Source organism: Plasmodium falciparum (genome assembly GCF_000002765.6).
Source record: "Plasmodium falciparum 3D7 genome assembly, chromosome: 14".
NCBI classification, from domain to species: Eukaryota; Apicomplexa; class Aconoidasida; order Haemosporida; family Plasmodiidae; genus Plasmodium; species Plasmodium falciparum.
The window spans coordinates 2,655,414-2,682,744 of NC_037283.1; the positions used below are offsets into that span (position 1 = coordinate 2,655,414).

At 20.3% G+C, this 27,331-nt stretch overlaps 3 protein-coding genes across 3 annotated transcripts; 1 reads left to right on the forward strand and 2 right to left on the reverse strand.

The window, feature by feature from the left end:
- Positions 1–77: 77 nt before the first annotated feature.
- PF3D7_1465600 (conserved Plasmodium protein, unknown function) lies at positions 78–2,552 on the reverse strand (the record flags this gene model as incomplete). Its single annotated transcript, XM_001348762.2, has 10 exons — positions 78–314; positions 470–649; positions 749–799; positions 931–1,118; positions 1,224–1,307; positions 1,396–1,449; positions 1,533–1,605; positions 1,721–1,773; positions 1,872–1,930; positions 2,074–2,552. The coding sequence occupies 10 exons, from the start codon at positions 2,550–2,552 to the stop codon at positions 78–80; spliced, it is 1,458 nt and encodes a 485-aa protein (XP_001348798.2).
- Positions 2,553–2,841: 289 nt separating this feature from the next.
- PF3D7_1465700 (plasmepsin VIII, putative) lies at positions 2,842–5,498 on the reverse strand (the record flags this gene model as incomplete). Its single annotated transcript, XM_001348763.2, has 13 exons — positions 2,842–2,861; positions 2,970–3,033; positions 3,190–3,323; positions 3,401–3,496; positions 3,598–3,657; positions 3,781–3,832; positions 3,912–3,981; positions 4,080–4,245; positions 4,340–4,401; positions 4,504–4,693; positions 4,828–4,889; positions 5,162–5,240; positions 5,396–5,498. The coding sequence occupies 13 exons, from the start codon at positions 5,496–5,498 to the stop codon at positions 2,842–2,844; spliced, it is 1,158 nt and encodes a 385-aa protein (XP_001348799.2).
- Positions 5,499–6,606: 1,108 nt separating this feature from the next.
- Positions 6,607–27,292, forward strand: PF3D7_1465800 (dynein beta chain, putative; the record flags this gene model as incomplete). Its single annotated transcript, XM_001348764.2, has 6 exons — positions 6,607–7,206; positions 7,908–8,498; positions 8,633–10,630; positions 10,776–26,391; positions 26,526–27,097; positions 27,212–27,292. 6 exons carry the CDS (start codon positions 6,607–6,609, stop codon positions 27,290–27,292), a joined length of 19,458 nt encoding a protein of 6,485 aa, XP_001348800.2.
- Positions 27,293–27,331: the final 39 nt, after the last annotated feature.

A 27,331-nucleotide genomic window follows, 5' to 3' on the forward strand; every position in this document is an offset into this window, starting at 1 on the left:
TTTTTTTTTTTTTTTTTTTTTTTAAATGCATCAGTTGTTTTAATTTATTGTTACTTTATTTATTTTTATTTTCATTTTTACAAAGCACATATTGCTCCTTTTGATTCACACATGATATTATTACACAACATTTTTCTATAAAATTCTAAATTATTCTGAGAAATAATGTCTCTAATAAAAACAAGGAACTGATAAAAATCATCTATAACTTCATTAAAATCAGCATCAATATATTTTGTACCTTTTTCTTCATCACCGATAGTATTAAAATTGAAATTATTTACATTTATGCTATAGTCATCTGCTAACTTTTTCTTAATAAATAAAAATATAATATGTGTTTGATTATGCGTATATTCATATAATACATATATATATATATATATATATATATATATATATATATATATATATATTTGTTCATTTAACAATAAACATATTATTTCATATTCTTTATTTGTCATATTACTGAACATCTTATTTGATATTTGTCAAAGCTGTGGTGTACTATATACATAATGTTGTATTTCTGCCGATTTTTATTTTGGCACAGCCTCAAAGTGAGTGAAACATAAACATCATATAAATTTTTTTCTACTGGGGCAAAATAAATTATATTTCCTTTTTCTTTATTTTGTATCGTAGGTGTCTTAAAAGATGAAATTAATTAAACAACATGATATACGATAATTCAAGAATTAATATATATATATATATATATATATATATTTAATTTTTTTTTTTTTACACTTTTTGGGAATTTCTTAGAGAAACTTAAAAAGCCAAGTATTTCATTCTTCTGTAAGTAAATATATGTAAATATATTATGTATATAATATATAATGAATAAATTTTATTTATTTTTTATTTATCATATATTTTATTATTATTATACAAAAATATATATATGTATTATATTTGCTATAATACTTCAAGAAAAGGTATGGTAAAATTTAATGCGCTTTCTATTTGAAAGGAGAATAAGATAACATTTGATAATTTTAATCTTGCACAAGAAAAGGCATCTTTCAAAAATACATTTTTCTTTCTTTTTATTATTTGATTCTTAAGATTTGGATAGCTAATTGTGTATACGTTAAAATTAAGATCCTTTGAAACTACACATTAATAGTAGATTGGATCATATATTATATATATAAATATATTTCATAAATTAAATATGTATACATATATATATATATATATATATATTTGTGAATTACTTTTTGCTAAGACAGAACCCATCCACTCATCTGTGCTTCTAGGACCAAAGAAAACAATATTATATTTGCTATCTTTTATTAATTCTGAAAAATGTTTGTTCATAATAATTTATACTTTATAATATATATTTCATTTTTATATATGTATATATTTATATTTTTATTATATTACCCTTTTTAAATGAAATACCTTCATATTTGCATAACATTGCTTGTTCATTATTCCCTAAATCGAAAAGAAAAGTGTTGGCAAAACATAATTATATTCAATATATATATATATTATGTAATTAAAAAATTCAGTCTTACAATTAATTATTGCGATTATTAGTAGAATAATAAATCCAATTAATGCACATTGAATAGAACAAATAATTCGAATCTAAAAATATGGTGGAATGATATAAATGTTTATATATATATATATATGAATAGATATAGATATGTTTATAATCTTTATTTTAATGACATATATTATATGTCTTTAATCGACATACCGACACTATATTTTTTTTATATTTTTCCTTGCAAAAAGATGCATAAATGGAAGCTTCATAATATCAAAAAAAAAATAAAAAGAAAAAAAAAAAAAAGAAATTGTCATATATGGAAAATAAATATACATCTATTTAATTTTAAATATATTACCTATAACCCATCCTAAGTATGGTAAAAATGAAAATCCTGAATAATAAAAAATTCGAACTCTTTAAAAAAAGATAAAAAAAAATATAAAAAGGTAACAAAAAAAAAAAAAAATATATATATATATATATATATTTATTTATTTATTTATTTTATTAATCCATGTTTGGATTATTTTCCTTTTTGCTTCATTATAATTTATTACATTCTTTCATCTCTACTTATATTGGGGCCGAATGGATTTTTGAATAATTGTGAGAATTTTAGGAGTTCGAAATTTTCTATTAAGCTTTGAATCTCCTTATCATATTTATCAAATAGCTCATCGATAGTTTTAGATTTCATTTCATCCGTATTATTATTTTCCATAACCAATTTTTGTAGTGTATTTAATTTTCTTGCTTCTACAGAATCATCGTATTCATTATTTATAGATCCTTCTTCATCTTCATGATATATTCTATCTTCCATTTGATCCATATTATAATTTCCCGTTATACCTTTATTTGTTGAAGATTCATTATTTTGATTTTTCTCCTCGTTTTCATATACTTCTTCTATGCTTTTAATTGCTGAATCTTTTTTATTATATAAAAATAGCCCTTCCATAGCTTCTTCTCCTTCTTCATTTTTGCCATCCTCTTGTTCATTATCTCCAATTTTAGATTTCCTTTTCCTAATCATTTTGTAAAATTAATTTATTATACATATATATTTCTATATTGATATAATATGAAATGGTATATTCAGTATTGTAAAAGTATATTTTAAAAAATATATTTTAATAATTATATAATTTTTTTATTAAACTATGAAGTCTTATATTTTAGAATTTTATTCTTTTAAATTATAGTTTTTAAAAACATATAGGAGTAATGAAGATAAATATTTTTGCATAAGTAGACAAAAAGAAAAAAAATATATATTATATATATATGAATGTATATTTTATAATAAAAATTAAGTTATATATTTATATGGACTTCGCTAAACCTACGTTACAAAATAATAAAATGGGGACAATATATTATATGGATAATATTATTAAATATAGAATTTTTTATAAATAAGTATGTTTATTTTTTCATATTTAATTTTAACCTATTTTCATATTGTCCTTTTCAAATATTGCGTAATATTTTTGTAAGAATATTTGACCAAGTATCTATATAAAAAAGTAAAATGGAATCATTGAATGAAAACATATGATTATATAAATTCTTTTTCTTGAATTCTTATTTCCTTAAAATATAATTATTCATGATAAAAGATTTTTTTTTTTTTTTTTTTTTTTTTTTTTTATCATTTGTTATAATAATACATATAGATATCCATTTGAAGATGAAATATTAATTGGCATGAATGCAAAATTGCATGGGGATCTTAAAACAGGGTCTATTCTAAATGAATTTACAATATAATCCTTGGGTGTTAATTCATATTCTCTTTCTCTTCCTAATAATCATATATCATTATTGTGTATAATGAAAAAACAAAATATCACATTTTTGTATATATATTTATATGTATACTTTTATCATCAATAAAAATGAAAGAAAAATTTTTTAATAAAATCCTTTTTTGACAAAATTTTCCTGGATTTAACAATCGGCTTAATAATATTAGATCTGTATTTTCGTTCATTTATAATGTGAAGAATTTAAAAAAATTGTAAATATGTATTAGTAAACAAATAAAAACATACAATATATATATATATATGTGATACCTTCTTTTGGCCCAGCTATGCTTGATGTTCCTGTATCTATTACAGCCTGACAAAATCCTTCTATAATTAAATAAATTTATATCCAAAAGAAAAAAAGAAAAATTTGTAGCATCTAAAGTTTGATATCCATATATAGAAAATATATAATATACATTTTTTTATATTTCTCCTTTTTATATATACCATGATTTTTTGAACATACATCAAGAAAGACATCATTTATTTTTAAACCCTTCTGTATAAAGAATCATAATAATTATCATGTTGAAAAAAAAAAATATGTATATATATATATGTTCCATATAGTGTGTAACCATTTGAATAGCCCAATATTTTGAAGAAGTTACGTCAAACCATTCGATACTTGAATTTTCTCTTATAAATCTTAATCAAAAAAAAAAAAAAAAAAATCCAACAAAATAAAAAAAATAAAATATTTTTATGATGGACCTATTTTTTCTTTTAATTTTTTTTGGAGCTACTTTTTGTCGTAGCCTCCAAAGGTGATGGCACCATCGTCATCTACATTTTTGGGATAATAAATTGCAAACATATTTTTTTCTAATATATTTTTAGGAATGCTATCATAAATTAGTTGTTTTTTCTTTTTGTCATCTGAAATGCCTAAGCCAAATAAGCCATCAAATTCTATAAAGGAAAAGAATATATATGCAAAAGATATATAAGTTCGACCAGATACGTTTTGTATTATATATATATATATATATATTTATTTATTTACGCATATCAGAAAAGGGATCATCTGATATATAACTAGCTAAACCAAATTCTTGATTTTTAACTCTACAAATAGAAAAATATTATTTTTCTTCTTCATATTAAAAATATAACTCATTCCTTTTATTATATAATTAATATTTATTCATGTGAACATATTTTTTTAACTTAATATCCCCTAAATGAATATCATCCGTTACATAAGCAATATGTATTTCCCCGGTTCCAAATAAAATTTCCACAGGATCTTTTTTTTTAACCAATTTATAATTCTTGGAAATTTTATGATCATATTTTCGTTTATTATAACACGCTCTTGTGAAACAATTTTTTGATGGAATCCATAAATTTGTACTTCCTCCAAAAAAAAAAAAAAAAAAAAAAAAAAAAAAGAGAATAGAATGGAATAGAAGAGAAAAGAAAAGAACACAATTAAATTATAACAACATAAATGTATAAATAAATAGTGATTATATTATATATTTTACTAACCAGTATCAAAAAGAACTTTAAATGTTTGTGGAGGATTTCCAATATTTATTTCCCCAATAAATCTTAAAAAAAATAAGAATTATATAAAGGTTATTATACCAAAAGTCATAAAGAACTGTTTAATATATGTCAACTATTTTTTTATATTTATAATTTATAGTTCATGAAAAAAGAATAAAAAAAATCATAAATGATAATTTATCGAATTAACATTATTATTTAAGATGTAAACATATGAAAACCCAAAACAGGTATGTAAAAAATGACAAGAAATTACAACAAAACAAAAAAAATAAAGATAACAAAGATGTTTTTTTTTATTTTTTATATTTACTGTCTATTGATGTAACCCCCTTTTAATACTATTGTAGAAATACCTATATACTTATTTTCCAAATTTAATTTATGTTTTCCTTTTCATACAAATTAAATAAGTAGATAGATAAATATATATATATATATATATATTTTATGTTAGATAAATATTGATATATATAAATTTTTTTTTAAATATTCATGAAATATAATTTTTATTTTTTCATTTTATTTAAATATTTCTATGTTGTACCTCCAGCATAATATTTGGACACTCTTAAATTTTCTTTAAAAGCTTTAACAGCAATGATATTATACAAATTTGTAATGACAAATAAACAAAACAATATATTCATTTTTGGAATATATAATTGTTAATAATTATTGTTATATATAGAAAAAAAAAAAAAAAAAAAAAAAAAAAAAAAAATTTATATCCTTATTAAATATTATTTTTTTTTGATTTTCTTCTTAGAGACACAAATAATATAAACCTTTACATTGAAAAATTGAATATACCATATTATTTAATTCATTATTATTCTCTTTAATTACACATTTAATTTTAAGAATAAATATTAATTATAATAAAACAAGGAATATTTTTTCTTATTGTATATACATTAAAAAGATAAAGAACTTTTTGTGATATTATAAATGAAGAATATACAAAAATAGGACAAAAATTATATACCTATAAGAAATATAAAAAATAATTTTTAAATAGAGAAACATATATTTAAGAGAAATATTCTTATTATATACATAAATGTAATTTTTGCTTTATTTTTTTTTTCACACTGTTATATATGAATTATACAACGTGTAATATCTTTTTAGCCTTATATATATATATATATATATATAATTACTATTATTTTAATTTTTTTTTATTTATATGTGTCTAATATGAAAAAAAATGGAAGTTCCTATTCTTAGTAATAGTATATAAAAATTGGTTGGTTTTTTTTTTTTTTTTTTTTTTTTTTTTCTTCTTTTCATACATGAAATAATGAAATGGAAAATATATAACATTTCTTTTTTTTTTTTTTTTTTTTGCATTTTCTTATAGTAAAATATATGTATAGGAGAAATGTAATAGGGAATAGAAAAAGAATAAAAATGAATATATCTCGTAAGATTTTTACTTTATATGAAATTATTATTTTTACTATATTTTCTCCTCATACAAAGTATATATAATTTATAATAAATGTGCCGCACTTTATTTTAAGATAATATATATATTAAAATAATACTATAATATATATTTATATTTTTTTATATTTTTGTGATTCCATTTTATTTATTTATTTATTTTTTTTTTTTTAAAGTTAACTTTATTTTATTTTTATGTTAGGTTATATTTATATCTTAAATACTATTACTTCGTTTTTATGTATACATAAATATATATATATATATATATTTTTTTTTTTTTTTTTTTTTCATTTTTTCAAAAAAATGATTGAAATTGATGAAAAATTTATATGTGCGTGGGTAAAAAATAAAATAAGTTTTTCTAAATATGATGTGAATAACATATGGAAAGATACTTATAATGATTTATTGTTCAAATGGATATATGACACAGGTTCTAAAATATTATTTATATATATGAAGGAAGATGTTAATGAAGATGTGAAGTTACAATTTTCATTAGATTTTCCTAGTGATATTATAGATGAAAAAGTTGATGAATATATGATATTTTTAAAAGTTAATAGTAAAAATATTACATATGAAAATATTGATAATTTAATTTTATATAATAAAATAAAATATAATATAAAAGAAAATATTCTCAATTTAATGGATAGAGTATTTATACCTACTCTAGACATGAAATATAGTTCACCTATAAATATACAAAATGATTTCAATATTACTACTATAGATTTTATGACCTATATTACTCAACTGTTTTCTAATAACCAATTTATTTATTATCCTAAAGTTCCATTACATCAAATTCAAGCTTTTTCAAGGGATACAAATTATATACAACTCCTTGAAAAACTCTTGGATAATTGGATAAACGACATTGAAAGATTATTCAAAAATGTAAAAAATGAAATATATATATAAATATATGATAAATATATAATAAATATATATAGCACAGTCAATAGTATTAATAATATTTGTATACGTTACAATAAAAATTTAAATAGATTTTATATTATAAAAGCTATTATAAGAATTTTTTTTTTTCTAATATGTATATTATAGTTCTTACGTAACCTAATGATCAACCTTATAAGTGAACTTATGCTACCTATAAAAATATAAATATATATATATATATATTGGGTAGCATAATATCAAATATTTGCATACCTATTAATATAGTCCTATAATTATAAAGCTGTATTATTTAATTTATATATATATATATATATCAAATATATTTATGTAGAACAAGACAAGCATTATTTTATTTATAATAAATGTTTTATGTGCCGTCATATATATATATATATATATATATATATACAAGTAGATATTTTTCATTATATTAATTTTATCTAATTTTCTATTTTATTATTATTTATTTATTTTATTTTTTTTTTTTTTTTTGTTTTCATTTAATATATTTGATATGTTGATATTAACAATTAAAAATTAACAAATTAGTGATAAGTAAAACTTCCTATTATTTTCAGATTAACATTAATTTAATTTATGTCTTTTACTAAACTATAATTTACACACACATATATATATATATTTTTTTTTTCCTTCTTTTCTCATTTTATCTTTAGATTTATGATGAAGACTTAAAATACTTAACACTATGTGAATATATTTGTGATGTAGAGAAGAAATACAATATATTACAAGACCTATTAGAAGAATTAAACTTGGATGTAACAATTGGTATAATACAAATATTAGATAAAAATAAATGTGCTAATGTAAATAAGTATAATGGTTTAATAGAAGTTATGAGAGATAAATGTAATAAGTTAGAAGAAAAGCTAAAAGCATTAAATTTATTGAAGGAACCTTTTAAAAATTTAGATATTAATATATCAGTGGAAAATGTGTACAATATTTTGCCAACCATAGTAAATAGATTGAAATTAATTTTTAAGTTTTCAAAATATTATAAACATTCTGATAAAATAAATGATTTAATAACATTATTATTGAATGAATTTATTAGGAAATTACAAAATTATATAGATTTATCAAAATTGTATACAAAAGAAGTCAAGGAATTATCGGGAACATTAGATGAATGTATAAATTTTGTGACCTATTGGGAATACTTAATAAATATTTCCTTCAACATATCTCAAGAGAAAAATGAGAAAATAGATAATATAATACAAAACTTCAATTTGTCCAATGTAAGGCAAAAGAAAGAAAAAAAAAATATATATATATATGTCTAAATATATATATATATATATGTATATATATTAATATATTTATATTTTTTTTTTTTTTTTTTTTTTCCTTTTTCCTTTTTTCTTTCCATAAGATTAACAACTTTAAAGAAAAGTGCGTGGACCTAAAAGAAATATGCTATGCTTGCGAGCAATTTTTATTCAGCATTAAAGAAGAACATATAAAATGTTTTAGCTATGAATATTATAATATAATTAAGAAAGGATTTAATGATATTGAAAGTACCTTTTTCAACGAGCTAAATCGAATTCGTAATTTAAATTATAACATATTAAGTATACGAAATAATGAGTGGTGTAATGATTTTTTAAAAACTAAAGAATTAATAAAAGTTCTTGAAAGTATTTTTATAAACTTGATAAAAATATCGTTTGAAAATTGTAGTAATATTGAGAATAGTATATTTCTTTTTGATACATTTTATAAGGTTTCTGTTACGGATAATGTAAAATCATTTATGAAAAAGAAAGTAAATGATATATGGTATGATTTTATAGAATATGTTGAATCGTATTCTAAATATTTTAATAATTTTCTTGATAATCCAACTTTGTATTTCTCTTATCATATAAGATATGAATATCATTCTTCTTGTATTATGGTTGCAAAAAATATTAGTATAAAATTATATCGTGTATTTGAAAAATTAAATAAATTATTTTATTTGCCTCGTTGTAAACCACAAGAGATAGCTTATGAAAAATATTATGATGTTCAAAATTCTCTTAATATATATATAAAGCAAATAAATAATATATGGATAAATGAAGTAAAAACTATAGCTTCTAAAAAGAATAATTCTCTTGTTAATACATTATTGGATAATTCTATTTTGATAAAAATAAAAGATAAATATATTGAAAGTACATATAATATAGAAATACAGAAAGTGCTTTCTGAAGTTAACTTTTGGTTAAAGATAAAAGACGAAAAAATTTTCTTACCAAATATTATTAATGAAATATCTTTTCATGAAGAAAGATTAAAAGTTAGTAAAGAATATGTAAACAGACTTGTCAGAAATTATAATAATATTTGTATTATGTTAAATAATGATCAATATAAAATATTCGAATATGTTTTGAGAAATATTTTTAATAATATAGAAAATACATTATTTAAATATAACTGGAATAAGGATAACATAAAATTAAATATACTTTTTAATTTTCTTAATGAATGTTTAAATATAAAAAAAATAATTTATAATTTTAAGAAAAATGATGATCAAATTAAAAATATACTTAATGAAATGGAAAAAATATCTATAATTGTTATAGACGATAAAAGAACATATACCTTAGAAGAATTTGAAGAAGAACAAAATATAAATATTGAAGGTATCAGAAGTATTTTAAGAGATAAACATACAAGAATTATTAAAATATTAAAAGACATATTAGTATATATAGAAAATATATCTAAAAAAGGTTTAAATGCATTTAAAAGTTATATTATTAATATTGAAAAAATATTCCAAGAGAAATATTTTATTTCAGTTAAAGTATCTTTATATAACTATTATAAATTATTAACCGATAAAATTAGTAATGATGAAGTGAAAAATTATCCTTTATTTAAAATATATGTAAAATTAAATAAAAATAAAGATCTTCTATATGATTTTTCACATCAATCAGCCAAAAATTTAACGGATGAAATTTATAAAAAAGCCTCTGATATATTTTTTAATTTCCCCAAATTTAGTTTTGTTATATTCAAAAATAGACAAAAACAAGTGAAGAAAAAATTAGCATTTGCATTTAACACAAATAGTACAAATGATAAAGAAGCATTCAATGATCCAAATGATAATCAACTTAAAAAAAATGATAATAATAATCAATGTACCAAATTACTTAATCAAATAAACAATATCTATATCAATTTTATGGAAAAATTAAAGGAAAAAATTAAGTGGCTAAAACATTACAATTTGAAGCTATTAAGTTTAAACGAAAGTGAATTGTTGAAGAATTTACATTCATCAGAGAATCCTATGAAATATGTGTATAACCAAATTAACGTTTTTAAAAATTTGGAGGAAAATATTAAGCAGGACATCGACAAGGTATAATATATATATAAATGTGTATTATAGAAATTAATACATGTGGGGAATGTAAAAATACAAATAACAAAATATGCATATGCATATGCATATACATATATATATATATATATATATATATATATATTATATTTCTTCGCTGCAGGAAATAATCCTATTCATTGAAATAAATTTGAGCACACTCAAAGAAGAACTTCTAGCCGATTTTAGTAAATATAAAAAGCTATTCCTTGATTACATTAGTGATAAATGTAAAAACAAGTTGGAGGACATATATAATTTTTTCAAAGAGAATAGTACAAATTTGCTAAAAGCTCCGACAGATATTGTAGAATTAAAAGAACATAACAATTTGTTAGATTATTGTAATAGTAATTATTTAAGATATAAAAAAGAATTGGAAAAATTAGAAGAAGATTATGTAAAATTAATCGAACTTAAAGGAGTATTAAATGAAGATGAGATAATGAAATTAAAAACTTCTTCAACTATATCAAATAAGTTCATATCATTAATGAATGAAAGTAAAAGTATGTATTTAGATACAAAAGAAAGAATGAAAAATGAAATAAAAAATTCTTATAATGAATTTAATAAAATCTGGCAAAAGAAAAAAGCTATATTTTATAAAGATATACCAATATATATAAATAATAATCCAAATAATGTATTAGAGAAAATCACATATTATGAAGAGGAATTGATAAATATTAAAAATCTTCAAAGTGGATTAAAGAACAAAATAAATCTATTTAATATTGATGATGTATGTGATGAACAAATATGTGAAATGGAAATTGATTTGAAACATTTAAAATATATATGGTTAATGATAAAATATTGGTATACCACATTTGATTTCATTAAAAATGTTAATATTTTTTATTTATATGATATATTGAACGAATTAATTATTATGATTAATGAATATAAAAAATATCATCTATATGAAATATTATCATTTTTAGAAGAAAATAAGTTAATAAATTGTCTGAGCCAATCAAATTATGAGATAGAAGGGAATATAAATTATGATAAAAAAGAATATTATAATGTTCGAAATAATACAATTAATGGAATTGAAAATAAGGATAATACCAAAATTGAGAATTGTGTTAAAGATATACATGATACAGAAACGGTAGACAAAAATTTAAATATTAAAACATTCTTAAATCAATTAAAAATGCATTTTTTAGATATATTTGAAAATTTTTTAATAACAATTAAAATGAGAAATAATTGGGATATATATAAAGAATTGAAAAATAATGTTGGAAAATTAAAATTTTCTTTAATTCTTGTGGAAATATTAACAAATGAATGTATAAAATATAGACACTTTAAAGAAATTCAATTAAAAACAAATATTGAATGGAATATTAAGAATATAACATTAAATGATATTATAGAACTGAAATTATATAAAGAAATAAAATTTATTACAATTTTGTATAATAATGCAGAAAAAGAATTAATTATAGAAAACAACCTTAAAAAAATTATTAATAAATATGAAAATATGAGAATTAAAGTAAAATATTATAAGTGGTCTATTTTAATTGATGATACAGAAAATATATTTAATAATATTAATGAAGATTTGTTCTTATTGAATAATATAAAAATTTATAATTTTGATATCAACTTTTTAAAAAAAACAGAAAAATGGGAAAATATATTAGGTAATTTATATGATAACTTAGAAATTATTTGTTTTATACAAAATAAAAATGAATATTTAAAATCGATATTATCATCATCTAATGAAATGAAGCCACATTTAAATAATGTATATGAACAATATAATATATGTAATCAGATATTTATGAGGATTGTTAAAAGTTTTGAAAACTCATATATATTAGAGAAAATTAATAATAATAATTATGTACGAGATTTTTTGCATATTCAAAAACAACTGAATTATATAGAAAAATCATTAGATACATATTTAGATCAAAAGAAGCGATCTTTTCCTCGTTTCTATTTTTTATCTAATAAAGAAATTTTAGAAATTTTAGGAATGTACAAAAATCCTTTTTTGTTAAAAAATAAAATACAAAACATATTTTCTGCAGTATGTTCTATAGAATTTGTACCATCTGAAAAAAGAACTACACCTTATCAAAAAAATAATTCCATAGTAACAAATATAATGAATGAATATAATAAGGGTAGTATAAGTCTGGCAACTAAGAAAAATTACCAGAAAAATTTACCCCCATATTATAACAATAACAATAATAATAATAATAATAATAATAATAATAGTAACAATATTCATAATAGTAACATTCATAATAGTAATAATAATATTTATAATAGTGAGAATAAAGATAGGAATAATTACAATGATATGAAAAATTATATAACAAACATATCTGAAAATAACATGAATATGGAATATGTCAATTATTCATCCCATTTTGATATATACATTTTGTCACAACATAAAGAACGTATAAAATTACATAAAAAAATGTTATTAAATTATGAATCATCTACAATTATATTAAAAAAATTAGAAGAGAACATTTATGAAACTTTAAAAGAAGAATTAGTAAATGTGCAGTTAGAGCTAAAAGAAAAGAATTTGAAAAATTGGATATTGAATAACCCACAACAACTAGTCTTAGCTAGTAAATGTATAAATTTTACAAACGATTATGAATATTTTTTAATTCAAATAAATAAAGGATCTCATATATTTGTTAATCAAATGAAGAAGGATAATTATAAAGAATTATTATTTTTAACAGAATTAATAAAAACTATAAAAGATAAAAAGAATTATATAAAAATTAGTGCTTTGATTATATTAGAAAGTTATTATAAAGATGTTGCTGAAAAATTGATAAAAAATAAAATCGAATGTAATGACAACTTTTTATGGATGTGTCAAATAAAGTATATACTAACTGAAGACGAAATTAAAGAAAATTCGAATTTTGTAAAAATAATGTCTATTAATGAAGATAAAATAGACAAAATTGATAATGCAATTGAAAGTACAACAAAAGAATCATTATATAGAAAAGGTGGAAGTAAAAACGAAATCGATAATGATGTAACAAATATGAAAAATACAAATCAATTTAGTAATATTCATACTAATTTAAATGAAAAAAAAAAGAACGCTAATAATATTATTAAGAATAAAAATAAAAATATTATAAATAATAATAAAAAAAGTGATATAAATGGAAAAGTGAAAATTGAAAATATAAACAAAAATAAACAAGATAATTTGGTTAAGGAAGAAGTGGATAATAATAATTATAACATATATGAAAACAATAATAAAAAAGGTGTTGAGGTAAAAATTCAATTAAATAATAAAATACCAAATAAAAGTGATATTCCTTTTAATGAAGATATACATTATAATATTAAAAAGAATAGTTATATTGATTGTTATAATGATGATAAGAAAGGTGAAAAATTATTCAACGACGAGAAAGGAAATATACCAAATCGTTTTTCTGGTGAAGACAATAATATTGAAATAGATGATCAATATGATAATCCTTTAGCAGAAGAAAAAAAAAATGATGAAAATAAACAACTTAATTCTTTATATAATATCGATGAAGATATAAACGAAGATATAAATATTAATAATAATGAAAATGAAAATGAGAATAATAATAATACAAATGAACATAATATAAATAAAATTTATAAAGAAAAGGAGGAAAAGAATCATAATATTCCTAAAGAAGTAATTATTAACAAAGAAAAAATGGTTACAAATAATATATTATTAAAAAAATCAAAAAAGAAGAAAAAAAATAATACAATTACAACTAATTTAAATGATAATAATATGGATAATTTAATTTCTAAAGATACTAGTAAAGCAGAATATTCTAATGATCCTGATATGATTAACAAAAATAATAAACAACTCAAATATTTAAAAACAATTAATTTAATGCTCAACAAATCTATGACATTATATTTAAATTATTTTAATAATAGGAGAAAATATTCTTATGAATATCAAGGAAATACAACAAGATTAGTTATTACGCCATTAACAGAAAAATGTTTTTATTCTTGCTTAATATCTTTAGATAATTTTTATGTGAATGCTATACAAGGAGATACAGGAGTTGGAAAAAGTGAGACAATAAAAGATTTTTCCAAATTATTTGGTAGTAACATTATATCAATTAATTGTAATAATAATAATACGGCGAAGTATATAGGAAATATATTATCTGGGATATTACAATCTGGATTTTGGTGTTGTTTCGATGAATTTAGTAGAATAGATGAAAGCGTGATTGTTATAATTGTAGAGCAGTTTAGATGTATCAAACATATTTTACAAAGTTTAGAATTTAATAAATCAAATAAACAACAAGGATATCTTAATTATGAATATATATCTTCTTATCAGAAGGGATATAACTGGAAAGTAAAAACAGATGATGATGGTTATGATGATGATAAAAGTAATAGTTCTTTTGAAACATTCTGCAACGAATATGATCCTGATAATAATACTAATGAAAATAATGATATGCTGTTAATGGTAGATAGTCATAGCAATAAAAAAATAAAGAGTAACCAAAAAATTTATACAAACGAATTAAATAATATAACAAATGAAAATTATACTGATGATTTTCAAATTATGAATAAACGTAATGATGTTGTTAAATTAAAAGAGTATTCTTCAAAAACAAATAATAATATGAATACGTTCGATATTTTTTCGAATAATAACAAAAAAAATAATAAGAATTTGGTAACAAATAATACAGTTAATAGTAATAATACCAGATTAGGTAGTAATAATAATGCTTATTTTGAAGGTCAATATATAAATGTAAAAAATAGTTGTTCCATATTTTTAACACTTTGTAAAAACAATAATAAGGGTGTATATTCGTTGGAAAATTATAATAATGTTATTCAAGTGTTTTGTTTTAAACCACCTAATTTTTATTTAATTTGTCAATTTTCTTTAACTTCTATTGGTTTTAAGAATTCAAAAAAATTATCTAAAAAAATTAATACATGTTATAGCTTGTTATATGAATTTCTTTCAAAAGACAAACAATATATAATTGATTTAAGAGAAATAAAGAAATTTTTGAACTTGGTTTCAGAAGACTTTATAAAAAATAATAAAACAAAATGCGAAGAAGAAATAATATATGATGCTTTGATTGAAGTTAATGAATCCAAATTATTAAAAGATGATTTATATATATTTAATAATTTTCTAAAAGAGCTTTTTCCATTCATAAAAATTAAAAATGAAAAAAATAAACAGAATGATTCTTCAATTAAAATTATAGAAGAAATTATGAAAAATATGGGATATACAAGAAATGAGTTTTATATAAATAAAATATTGAATTTGTATAAAATAAAAAAAACAAATAAAGCAATAATTCTTGTAGGGAAGTCATGTAGTGGAAAAACTAGTATCATAAATATATTTAAGCATTATTGTGAAATAATTAAAAATAATACCATGAAAGATAAAAATGATTTAGGACAAATGACATATGATATCGATTTGGAATATAAAAATAAATGCAATTTATCAAATGAGTATGATTATGATAATGAAAATAATAAATTATATATGAATAATGATGAATCTATATATTCTAATCAAATAAATATATCTGACTTATCCCAATCAACAACAACACCAAATAATAATATTAATATTAATAATATTAATTTAAATAATAATAGTAAGGGTACATATGAAAGTTATAATTTATTGTGTCCATATAATTTATTTTATAATAAATTTAAAAATCAAGGTAATACTAACAATATGACAAATAATATGAGCACAAAAAAGTCGAGTAAATTAAGTAATACCTATTCTATGCAAATTAAAAATTCTGCTGGTACATTACTTGATATGTCTTATAAATATAAAAGAAGTACAGAAATGAATGATTTTACAATTGATATTACAGTATTTAATCCTATGTCTACTGATGTTCAGAAATTATATGGATTTTATAATTTCGAAAAAGAATTATATGAAGATGGGATATTAGCCTTAATATTAAAAAGAATGTTTGAAAATATTAATGAAAATGAAAAATGGTTAATTCTAGATGGTCCTTTCGATATTATGACTACAGAGCCGTTACATTCATTATTAGATGAAAATAATATTTTGACATTAATTAATGGAAACCGAATAAAATTTTCTCCTAATGTGTTTATATTTTTTGAAGTTGAAAATTTAAAAAATTGTACACCATCATTTATTAGTAGATCTAGAATTGTTTATATGAATGAGGATGAATTTAATTATGAATGGCTAATTGATAGTTATTTAAAAAGTAATAAATCTAATATAGAGGGAAAAAATTTAATACAAGGATTATTTAATAAATATATAAAGAAAGTAATGAATGCTAAAAAAAATAAATATAATTTAATAATAGATATCAGTGATGCTAATATTATTATATCCATATGTCAATTATATGATATGTTATGTAATTTATATGATAAAAATTTCCCAAAAAATTTGAATCCATCATTATGTTTAGAAAAATTATTTCTTCAATCTATCATATATATTTTTTCTAATATTCTATGTCCTAAGAGTAAAGAATTATTTGATAAATTAATTAAAAGTATTGACAACACCTTCCCATATTTACACACGGTTTTTGATTATATAATAAGTAAGAATAATTTTAATTGGGTATTATGGGATGAATTAATTACAACAAATCATAATTTTCTTCCCAATATTAAGGAAAAGTTTTTTTTTTCTTATGATAATTACAATATTGGAAAAAATGATAGTAACAGCTTTAAATATATGAATGTTAATCAATTAGGAGATACAGCAAATCAAGAAACCGATTTTAATAAATTTTTTCTGAGCAGTAATTTACATTTCAGTAAAAATTTTAATAAATATACAATTAATTATAATAATTTATTTAGTGATAATAATAATGTTAATAATAATGAAAATACTTTAAATATTTATCAGACATATCATCAAAGTTTTATGTCTTCTAATATGAATAATATGAATGAAATGAACATGTTAGACAATTATCATATGTTTAGTAATTATTCAGAAGACAATATACATTCTAATAATAATAATTATTTTGATTCTTCCATGTTTAACAATAATAGTAAAAATTTATCTAATCCATATTTTTCTGGTAATACCTTTTCGCATAACGAATTTTCAGATAATACATTTTCTTATAGATATAATATGAATAAGACAAAAAACAGATTTGGGAATATGCATAATAATGATAATTATATGAAAAGTAGTGATAATTATGTAAATTATGATGATAACATAAAAAATATTGCTGTTAATAATAATAAAAATAATAATATGGATTATAACAATGATCATAATAATGATCATAATAATATTCATGATGATCATTTTAATATTGTGAATGATAATTATATAGAAAGTTATAATAACCTTTCTATGAAAGATAATATATATAGTAAAAAGGATGAATATAACGAAAATTATATGGAAAAAACGAAAGAAAAATATTTCCATCAAAATTTTAAGGACAATATTTTTATTGAAAATGTAGAATCATTACGTAAAAAAAATATGATTAGCATTCTGATGTATAATAAAAAAAATATCTTACTAATAGGAAATAAATATAGTGGGAAAACATTTTTTATGAAATATAATATATTACCATATATTAAAGAAGATATATCAAGTTATTATACCTTTATTTCAAAATTATATAATTCTAGTAAACTAGAGAAAATAATAGAAATGAATGTCGAAAAAAAATGCAGAAATGTTTATAAACCAATTGGTAATAAAAAGTGTTTATATATTATTTTAGATGATTTAAATAATATTCAAAAAAGTAATAATTCTTATATTGAAGATTATAATAATAATAATAATATGATACAGAATAATTTATTCTTTAATTTTGATATGAACCATAAGAATGATATATCTACGAACATATATGATAATAATAATTATAACAATAATAAAATGAGATATCTTAATAATTGCAGTGTACTAGAATTTATCAACCAATTCATAGATTATAATATATATTTTAATAAAGATAGTGACTCGGTAAAGAATGTAGAGAATTTAGTTTTCTTTTTAATATACGGAAATAATAAAAAGTATACATCTACCTTTAATAGAAAGATAATAAATAGGATGTATATAATACATTTAAACGAAATGGATGAGACCAATATAAAGAATACTTTCCATGCTTTCTTAAGACATAAATTTACAAATTTTCATGAAGTTATTAAAAATTTATCAGAACCTTTGTCTGCATCAACTGTTAGATTTGTTTTTGAATCGGCAAAAAATTTTAAACCAAATTTAAATTGTTATCATTATTTCTTTCATTTGAAACATATTTTTAAAATAATCAAAGGAATATTTTTATCAGAGGCTCCTATTTATGAAGAAAAAGAAAGTGTGTTACGATTATGGGTAAATGAATGTTGTCGATCCTTGGGAGATCAATTAATTTTACAAACGGAAAGAAAAAGATTCAAAACTATTTTAAAAAACATTCTACGTAAAAAGTTTTATATTATGTACAATTATTTATTTCCTAAAAGGAAAACATTTTATTTTTGTTCCTATAATTTTCACGACACTAAGAATGAAAAACCATATTTTTTCTATCAACCGATATCTAATGAAAATGTATTAATAGAATTTTTTAAGAACGTTATATCTTCTATTAACACATTTGTTGTTTGTAATTACGATCAGAAAAAAAAGGAATATTTTAGAAATGAAAAAGGGGATTCAAATATAAATGTGAATAATGAGAAGAAGAAAACAAATATTCATTTAAATAAAAATGAGGAAATGAAAAAATATAATGAAAATAGTACATATACAATTTTGAACACGAAAGTAGATTCGAAAGCTATAAATATAAATAAAGAAGATGAAATGGTATATACTAATATAAATCGTGCAGATAATATAAAAGAAATGATGAATGTATCTTTAGAAAAAGGTCAAATAAAAATATCTAAAGAAATTGAAAAGTTAGTAAACAAGAATGATAATGATTTTAATAATATGAATAACCCAATAAATTTTATTTTATTTAAAGATGTCATGTTAAATATATGTAAATTTTCTAGAATTTTTCTTTTCGAAAATGAGCATTTTATATCTATTGGAGATAGTAGTCAAGGGAAGTTTACCTGTTGTTTAATAGCATGTTATATATATCAAATAAAAATTGATGTTATTAAAAACTTTTATTATAACAAAATGAATATGGAAAATATAGATGATGATGATGATAATAATAATAATAATAATGCAAAATCTGATATGAATAAGGAAGACATGAATTATATTCTTGAATCCAATAATGATAAAAATGACACAAATGTTGTGAATAAAGTGGTTGATGAGGAAGAAAATAAAGAAATAATGGAAATACAAGGAACATATGAAAAAGATGAAGATAATAAAGATCAGCAAAGTGATATAAACAATGATACAAATCGTACGAATAATATTGACACATTTTCTAACACATCAGAAAATAATATTTTAATAAATATGAATAATAGCATTCATCATATTGATTACATACAGAATGATAACATGAAATGTAATAAAGGTATTAGTGATAAAGAGGAACAACCGAATAAATTGAATACAAATTTGTTAAATAATAAGAATCTTTCTGTTATAGAAAAATTAAAATGTAATTATTTTATAAAAAAATTCAAAGAAGCAATATTTAATTGTTACAAGAATGAGAAAAGATGTGTATTGTATTATCTAGATGATAAAATGAATTATGACATTTTAGAATTTCTACATATCTTATATAATAATGATAATTTAATAAACATATTTAATAGTGAAGAAATAGCCTTTTTAAAAAATATACTTTTGCAAAACGAAATAAATCTTAAAGGTTTTGATACATTAGATGAAATGATTGAAGAATTAATTAGACGAAATTATCATTATATATTATTTACATCATTAAAAAGTAAAATGTTTAAAAAAATATCCTATGAATATAATTCTATATTAAAAAATTCTACCGTTAATTATTTTTTTCCTTGGAAAAATAGTTCATATAATATAATAGCACATGAAACACTCAAAATGAATAATCTAAATATTAATATCTTTATTAATTTACACAATGCTGCTTTAAAAATGTTTCAGAATATATTGATTAATTTAGAAGAAACATTAGATCACCATGAAATAAAACAAGGAAACCATTTTTTTTTAAATGAATTTATTAGTCATATGGATAATAATAATAATAGTTATCATTATAAAAATGTAAATGAAAAAGAAACAGGTAATATGAAACAAGGAAATGAAAGTAAAATATTCGGTACCAATGTAAGTTTAACCACATCTAAAAATGTAATAGGACAAGAAGACAAGCAAATTGCTCAAATAAATAATAGTTTACAAATGAACACAAAAGAAAGCTATAAAATGAATTCTGATATTAATCGAAGTACTGTACAAAATAAAGGATCAGGTAATAATGATGAAGGTGAAGAAAACTGTGTTACAAATGATGACAGGAATGACGATGATGAAGGAGAAAACAATATTAAATATATAAAAAACTCTAAAATAGTTGAAGATAAATTGAATATACAAAAATATATTAATTTCAAACATTTTTATAATTTCCTTATATTTTTTGAACATTTATATAAAAAGAAATCAGAAGAAACCAATAAACAAGAGAAAAAAATTAGTATAGCTTTAAATAAATTAGCTGATGCCAGAAATGAAATACAAAATATGCAGATCCAATTAAGTCTTCAGAAAGAAAATATATCAAAAAAGCAAATAGAATGTGCTCGACTATTAAAAGAAATAGAAGAAAAGAAAAAAGAATCTAATGAAAAGAAAAAGAAAATACAAGAAGACAGTATTAGAATATCAAGTGTGGAAGCTGAAACACAAAAATTAGCAGAAGATGCAAGAAAAGATTTACAAAATGCAATACCTGAATTAGAGGTAGCCACACAATCATTAGAACAATTAGATAAAAAAAGTATTTCAGAGGTTAAAGCTTATACAAAACCTCCTGATGTCGTCATGCAAACTTTGTCTATTGTTATGATAATATTAAATAAGACACCCAGTTGGGAACAAGCTAAAATTGAATTAGGAGATGCAAACTTTTTATATAAATTAAAAACATTTGATAAGGATACTATATCGGATAAAACCTTGAAAAAAATTGAAAAATTTACGAAAAATCCTATATATTCTCCAAAAGCTGTAAAAAAGGTTTCTTCGGCTACTGGTACTTTATGTATGTGGGTTCATGCATTAAAAATGTATGCAGAAGTTTATAGAGAAGTAGCACCAAAAAGGTTAAGACTAAAATTAGCTGAAGAATTATTAAGTAAAAATAGAAAAGAACTTGAATTAGCCATGGATCAACTTCATGAAATAGAAAAAACATTATTACATTTACAAGAACAACATATTGAAAGTACTAAAAAAAGTGATGAACTAAGTAAGTCATATGAAGAATCTTGTTTAAGAATTGAAAATGTAGAAAAGTTTTTTGTTAATCTAATAGATGAAAAAAATCGTTGGGAAAAATATGTTAATAATAATGAACGTATTAAGAAATGTATTTATGGGGAATCTATTTTATCCTCTTTCTTTTTGGTTTATACTGGCTTATTAAATTATGAAGATAGGAAATATTTAATATATGATACATGTACAAAATTGTTAATAAAAAATCACATATCTGTTAATACAAATTTTAATGTAGTTGATTATTTTATAGACCCAATACAATCATTAGAATTTAATACTAATTTTATATCTAATGATAATTACATGAAGGAGAATTGTATTCTGATATATAATAATTTTATTGCTACATTGATAATAGATCCACATTATCAGGCCGTCAATTGGATTAGGAAAAGTTATAAAAATAATGAAAATAGTATATTAGTAATATCTGATGTTCATGCGTCTGATATATTTTTTAAAATTATTTATTGTATGAATAAAGGTCTTAGTTTATTAATAAATCATATTAACGAAGAGCTGGAAGATATATTACTTTTAACTATTAAAAAATATAACAAATTTCTTTTTGACAAAGAAAATAGATTACCAGTAGCAAAGTTAAAGGATAATTCTACTAGATCAAATGATGAATTAATAAAAGAATATATCAAAAAGAAGAAAAATTTGTATTCAATATATGGTGATAATACAATAAGCTATGAAGAAAAAAAATATTTTATAAAACTACAATTATTGAATGATATACAAATACATGAAAATTTTAAATTGTTTCTAGTGTCTAATAAAAACTGCTTTCATTTGGATCCAGTATTTTATACATTGACTACAGTTATTGTATTTAGCTTAAATAAAGAGGCACTAGACAACATTATGTTAAACGTCATTATAAAGAATGAGGAAAAGAATTTGGAAGACGAAAATAAAGAATCTGTTGTACGTTTAGTTCGTATTAAAAAAGAAATATTGAATTTAGAAAATAATATATTAGAAAATGTAACAAAGAGTCAAAAAAAAATTACAGAAGATGATGAATTAATTAATATTCTTTTAAAATCTAAAGCTGATATAGATGAAAAGAATAGATGCTTAGAAGAAATTAACGACACACTTAATAGAACTAATATGAATAGAAACATTTTTAAAGCTTTAGCTAAAAAGATTTCTATATTATTTACTGTATTGAATGATTTAAAATATATTAATAGTTATTATCAATTTTGTTTGGAACATTTTATTAATTTTTTCACATATAGCATTACCAAATATAAGTCGAATAATAAAACATTATCATCATCTTCCTCAGAGAGGCAAGAAAATTTATTTAACTATTATTTTTACGAATTTATAAAATATACTAAGATTTCTTTATCAAGCAAGCATCATTTATTTTTCACTTTTTATTCGCTATGCAAAATTATGGTTTTTGAAGATAAAATATCTAAGGAGGACTATAATTTTTTTATGTTTGGAAAGCACATGGATACTGAAAAAATGAAGGAAATGAAAAGGAGAATAAATATGGAAAAAGAAATAAAGAAGGAAACAAGCATGGAACTATCCAATGATAAGAAAGGAAAAAAGAAATATCAAAATAAAAAGAACAAAAAATTAAAAACAATAAGAAAATCGAATGCTGATAGGAATGGTGAAAAGAAGGACATATCTAAGGTTTCAAGTTCTGCTAAAAGTGCTATTAATGCGGAGAATGACAATCGTAAGTATAATGGGGAGGAGGTGAAAGGAGAAAATGTAGAAGAAGATGAAGAAGATGAAGAAGATGAAGAAGATGACGAAGAAGAAGAAGAAGAAGACGAAGAAGAGGGAGATGAAGACGACGAAGAGGGAGATGAAGACTACGATGAGGAAAATGAAGAGGAAGAGGAAGATGCAAATGAAGAGGAAGAAGAAGATGCAAATGAAGAGTTAGATGAGAATGAAGAAAATGAAGATAAAGTAGAAGACCCAAATGAGGAAGATTACCGTTTTGATGTAAATAATGATGAAGATATTAAAGATAACAATAATGCTGATATAAATAGTAGGAACAAACATAAAAATAAAAAAAATAATAATGATAATTTTAACAAGGATGATGATGGTCAATTACAAAATATTACGTTAGAAAATAATGACAAAGATAAAGAATCTAATAATAATAATAAAACCAATGTTGACATAAAATCAGACAAAATAAAATCCAATTTGGATATACTAAAAAGCAAAAAAAAAAACAAAAAAAGGAAAAATAAAAAAAAGAAAATTAATTTAAAAAAAAAAAAGAAAAGTTATGAAATTAAAGAAAATAATTACGAAGATTATTCCGAATTTGATAATATGAATGATAATGATATCGAAAATGAAGATAAAACAATGGATGTTATAAATCCAGGTAATGATTGGATAAGTGATATAAAATGGAAAGAATTATTAGATATAGAGAAATTAAAAAATTTCGAAGGATTTATAAATTCTTTCATTAAATCTATTAGAGAATGGAGAAGATGGTTTAATTATTTACAAGTGGAAAATCTTGTATTTCCAGATGAATGGGAATATAATTTAAATAGTTTTCAAAAATTGATTATAATAAAAATATTAAGACCAGATAGATTAAACAAAGCAATAGAAAATTTTATTTTTTCTAATATGTCTTATAATGATATAGAGGTAGAATACATGAATTTTGAATATATATTACGCCCTTCTAAAAAAAATATAGAACCATTAATTATTATATACAAACCTAATTATGATCCGTTTGAATATATTTACAAGTATGCTTTGGATAATAATCAAAAGTTAAAAAATATTACTCTAACAAATTATAATATAAATTATATATATAATTATTTAAGGGTTGCAATGAAAGAAGGACATGTTTTATATATAACAAATTTACACAATTCTAATGAAAATTTATTAAAATTGACAAAGTTAATTGAAGATATATTAAATAGTAACACAAAATATATATTTAATACTTCTGATGATATTAATGTGGAAGAAAAATATGAAATAAAAACTATGAATATATCACGAGAGGATGAATATAAACATAAAGAAAACGTACATAGAAAGATAAATGAGGAAGAAATTGTGTTGGATAAAAATGTTGATGATGATATTAATAACAATGAAATAGTTAATGAAAAGGATAGAGAATATAATGAAGCATTTAGTACCTTAGATAATAATAAAAAAATATATAATACCTTAATAGATGAAAAATATAATACTATGATGATTAAAAATTGTTTGAAAAAGAGAAATAAATTCATTACTGTTCATCCAAAATTTCGTTTATTCTTGTCAACATTACCGGGTAAAGAAATCCCTATATCATTATTACAAAAAAGTATTATTGTTATTTTGGAAGAACCACATAATATAAAAAAGAGTATATCTATATTATTTAAAGAACATTGGGCATTAGAAGAAAACAAGAATGTTCAATCAAATAAATTTAGAAAATTGCTTTTCAGTTTATTTTGGTTTCATTCTATTTTAAATAATAGAAAAAAATTTGATAATTTAGGATGGAATAATGAAGAATATTTTTTCAGTAATAAAGATGTCATCCTAAGTAAATATATAACTAAAATATTTTTTAATAAAGGTGTAAAAGAAATACATTGGCCATATTATTATTTCTATATTTGCGATATTATATATGGTTCAAAAATGGATGATTATTTTGATAAGAAATTGTTAAATGTATATGCCAAAGTATTTTTTAATAATAATATATTTAAAGGTAAATATATATTCTCTAGTTCAACAAATTATTATTTACCTATAGATGTAAATAATGAAAAGCTATTAAATAATTATTTAAAAGAAATTCCTTATAATGATAGTGTAGAATTATTTGGACAAAAACCATATGCAGAAATATCATATAATACAGGTGCATCAGAAGAAATTATATCATTACTTTTTTGTGTTAACTCCTTGAGTTTGAATCAGTATCATTTCCATAACAAAAATAATATAAATATAAATGAAAAACTTGTATATTATTTTACAAAAAAGTTACTACTTAATATGCCTCGTGAAATATACGTGGATGAATTAATGAAAAAACAATATAATCCTGAACAATATATATATGCAAATCTATTATTTAAGGAAGTGAATAAACATAATATTATTTTGAAAAAAATAAGAAGCTCTCTTAATAAAGTACAATATGGTAATTATTACATAAAAATAAAAAATTATTAGATGTAGTAAAATGATAGAATACAATTGGTTACACGGTATTGAAAAAGGAAAATTTGAATGCACATAATATATATATATATATATATATTTTAATTTTTGTAGCTCTAAAAGGAGAAATTACCATAAATAAAAAAATATATGAAATGTTAAAATGTCTAAGTGTGGGTTTGGTACCTCAAACTTGGAAAAAACTTTACGCATCAAAGAAAAAAATCCTTTACTTTTTCGAAGATTTAAAAGAACGAATTAATCAATTAAATCAATGGAGTATAAATGGACATTTACAAATTTATTGGCTAGGAGGTTTTTGTAACCCTAAAAGTATTTTAAAATACATTTTGCATGAATATTCTAAAAAAAATGATGTAAGCCATGAATTAATTACCTTTGAATTTAGTTCGATAAATAAATCTGATGAAAATAAATTAAAAGTTAAAAATATGGAAGAAGGCATATATATAAAAAATATAATTTTACAAGGTGCTAAATGGGATTTTATTAGTCAATCCTTAATAGAAACAGATAATATTAATTTATATTTTATTATACCTTTCGTTTATTTGAAAGTTGTTTTAATAAAAAATCGTAAAAATGATAACGATATTTATTATTGCCCTCTATATATATGTGAAGAAAAGAACGTTATGGACATTAAAGATAATTATTTATTTCTGGTATTTTTTCAATAATACATTTTTTTTATATGATCATACTATATGCATATTAAAAATAAATAAATAAATAAATATATAAAAAATTTATATAAATCTATATATTCATTTTTATAGATTGGATTAAATGCCGGATCAATAAATCCATCCGAATGGGGAAAAATGGGTGTTAGATTATTTTTAACGAATGAGTGTTAATATGGCAAAATGAAAGATATACTACAGTAAAATAAAAAA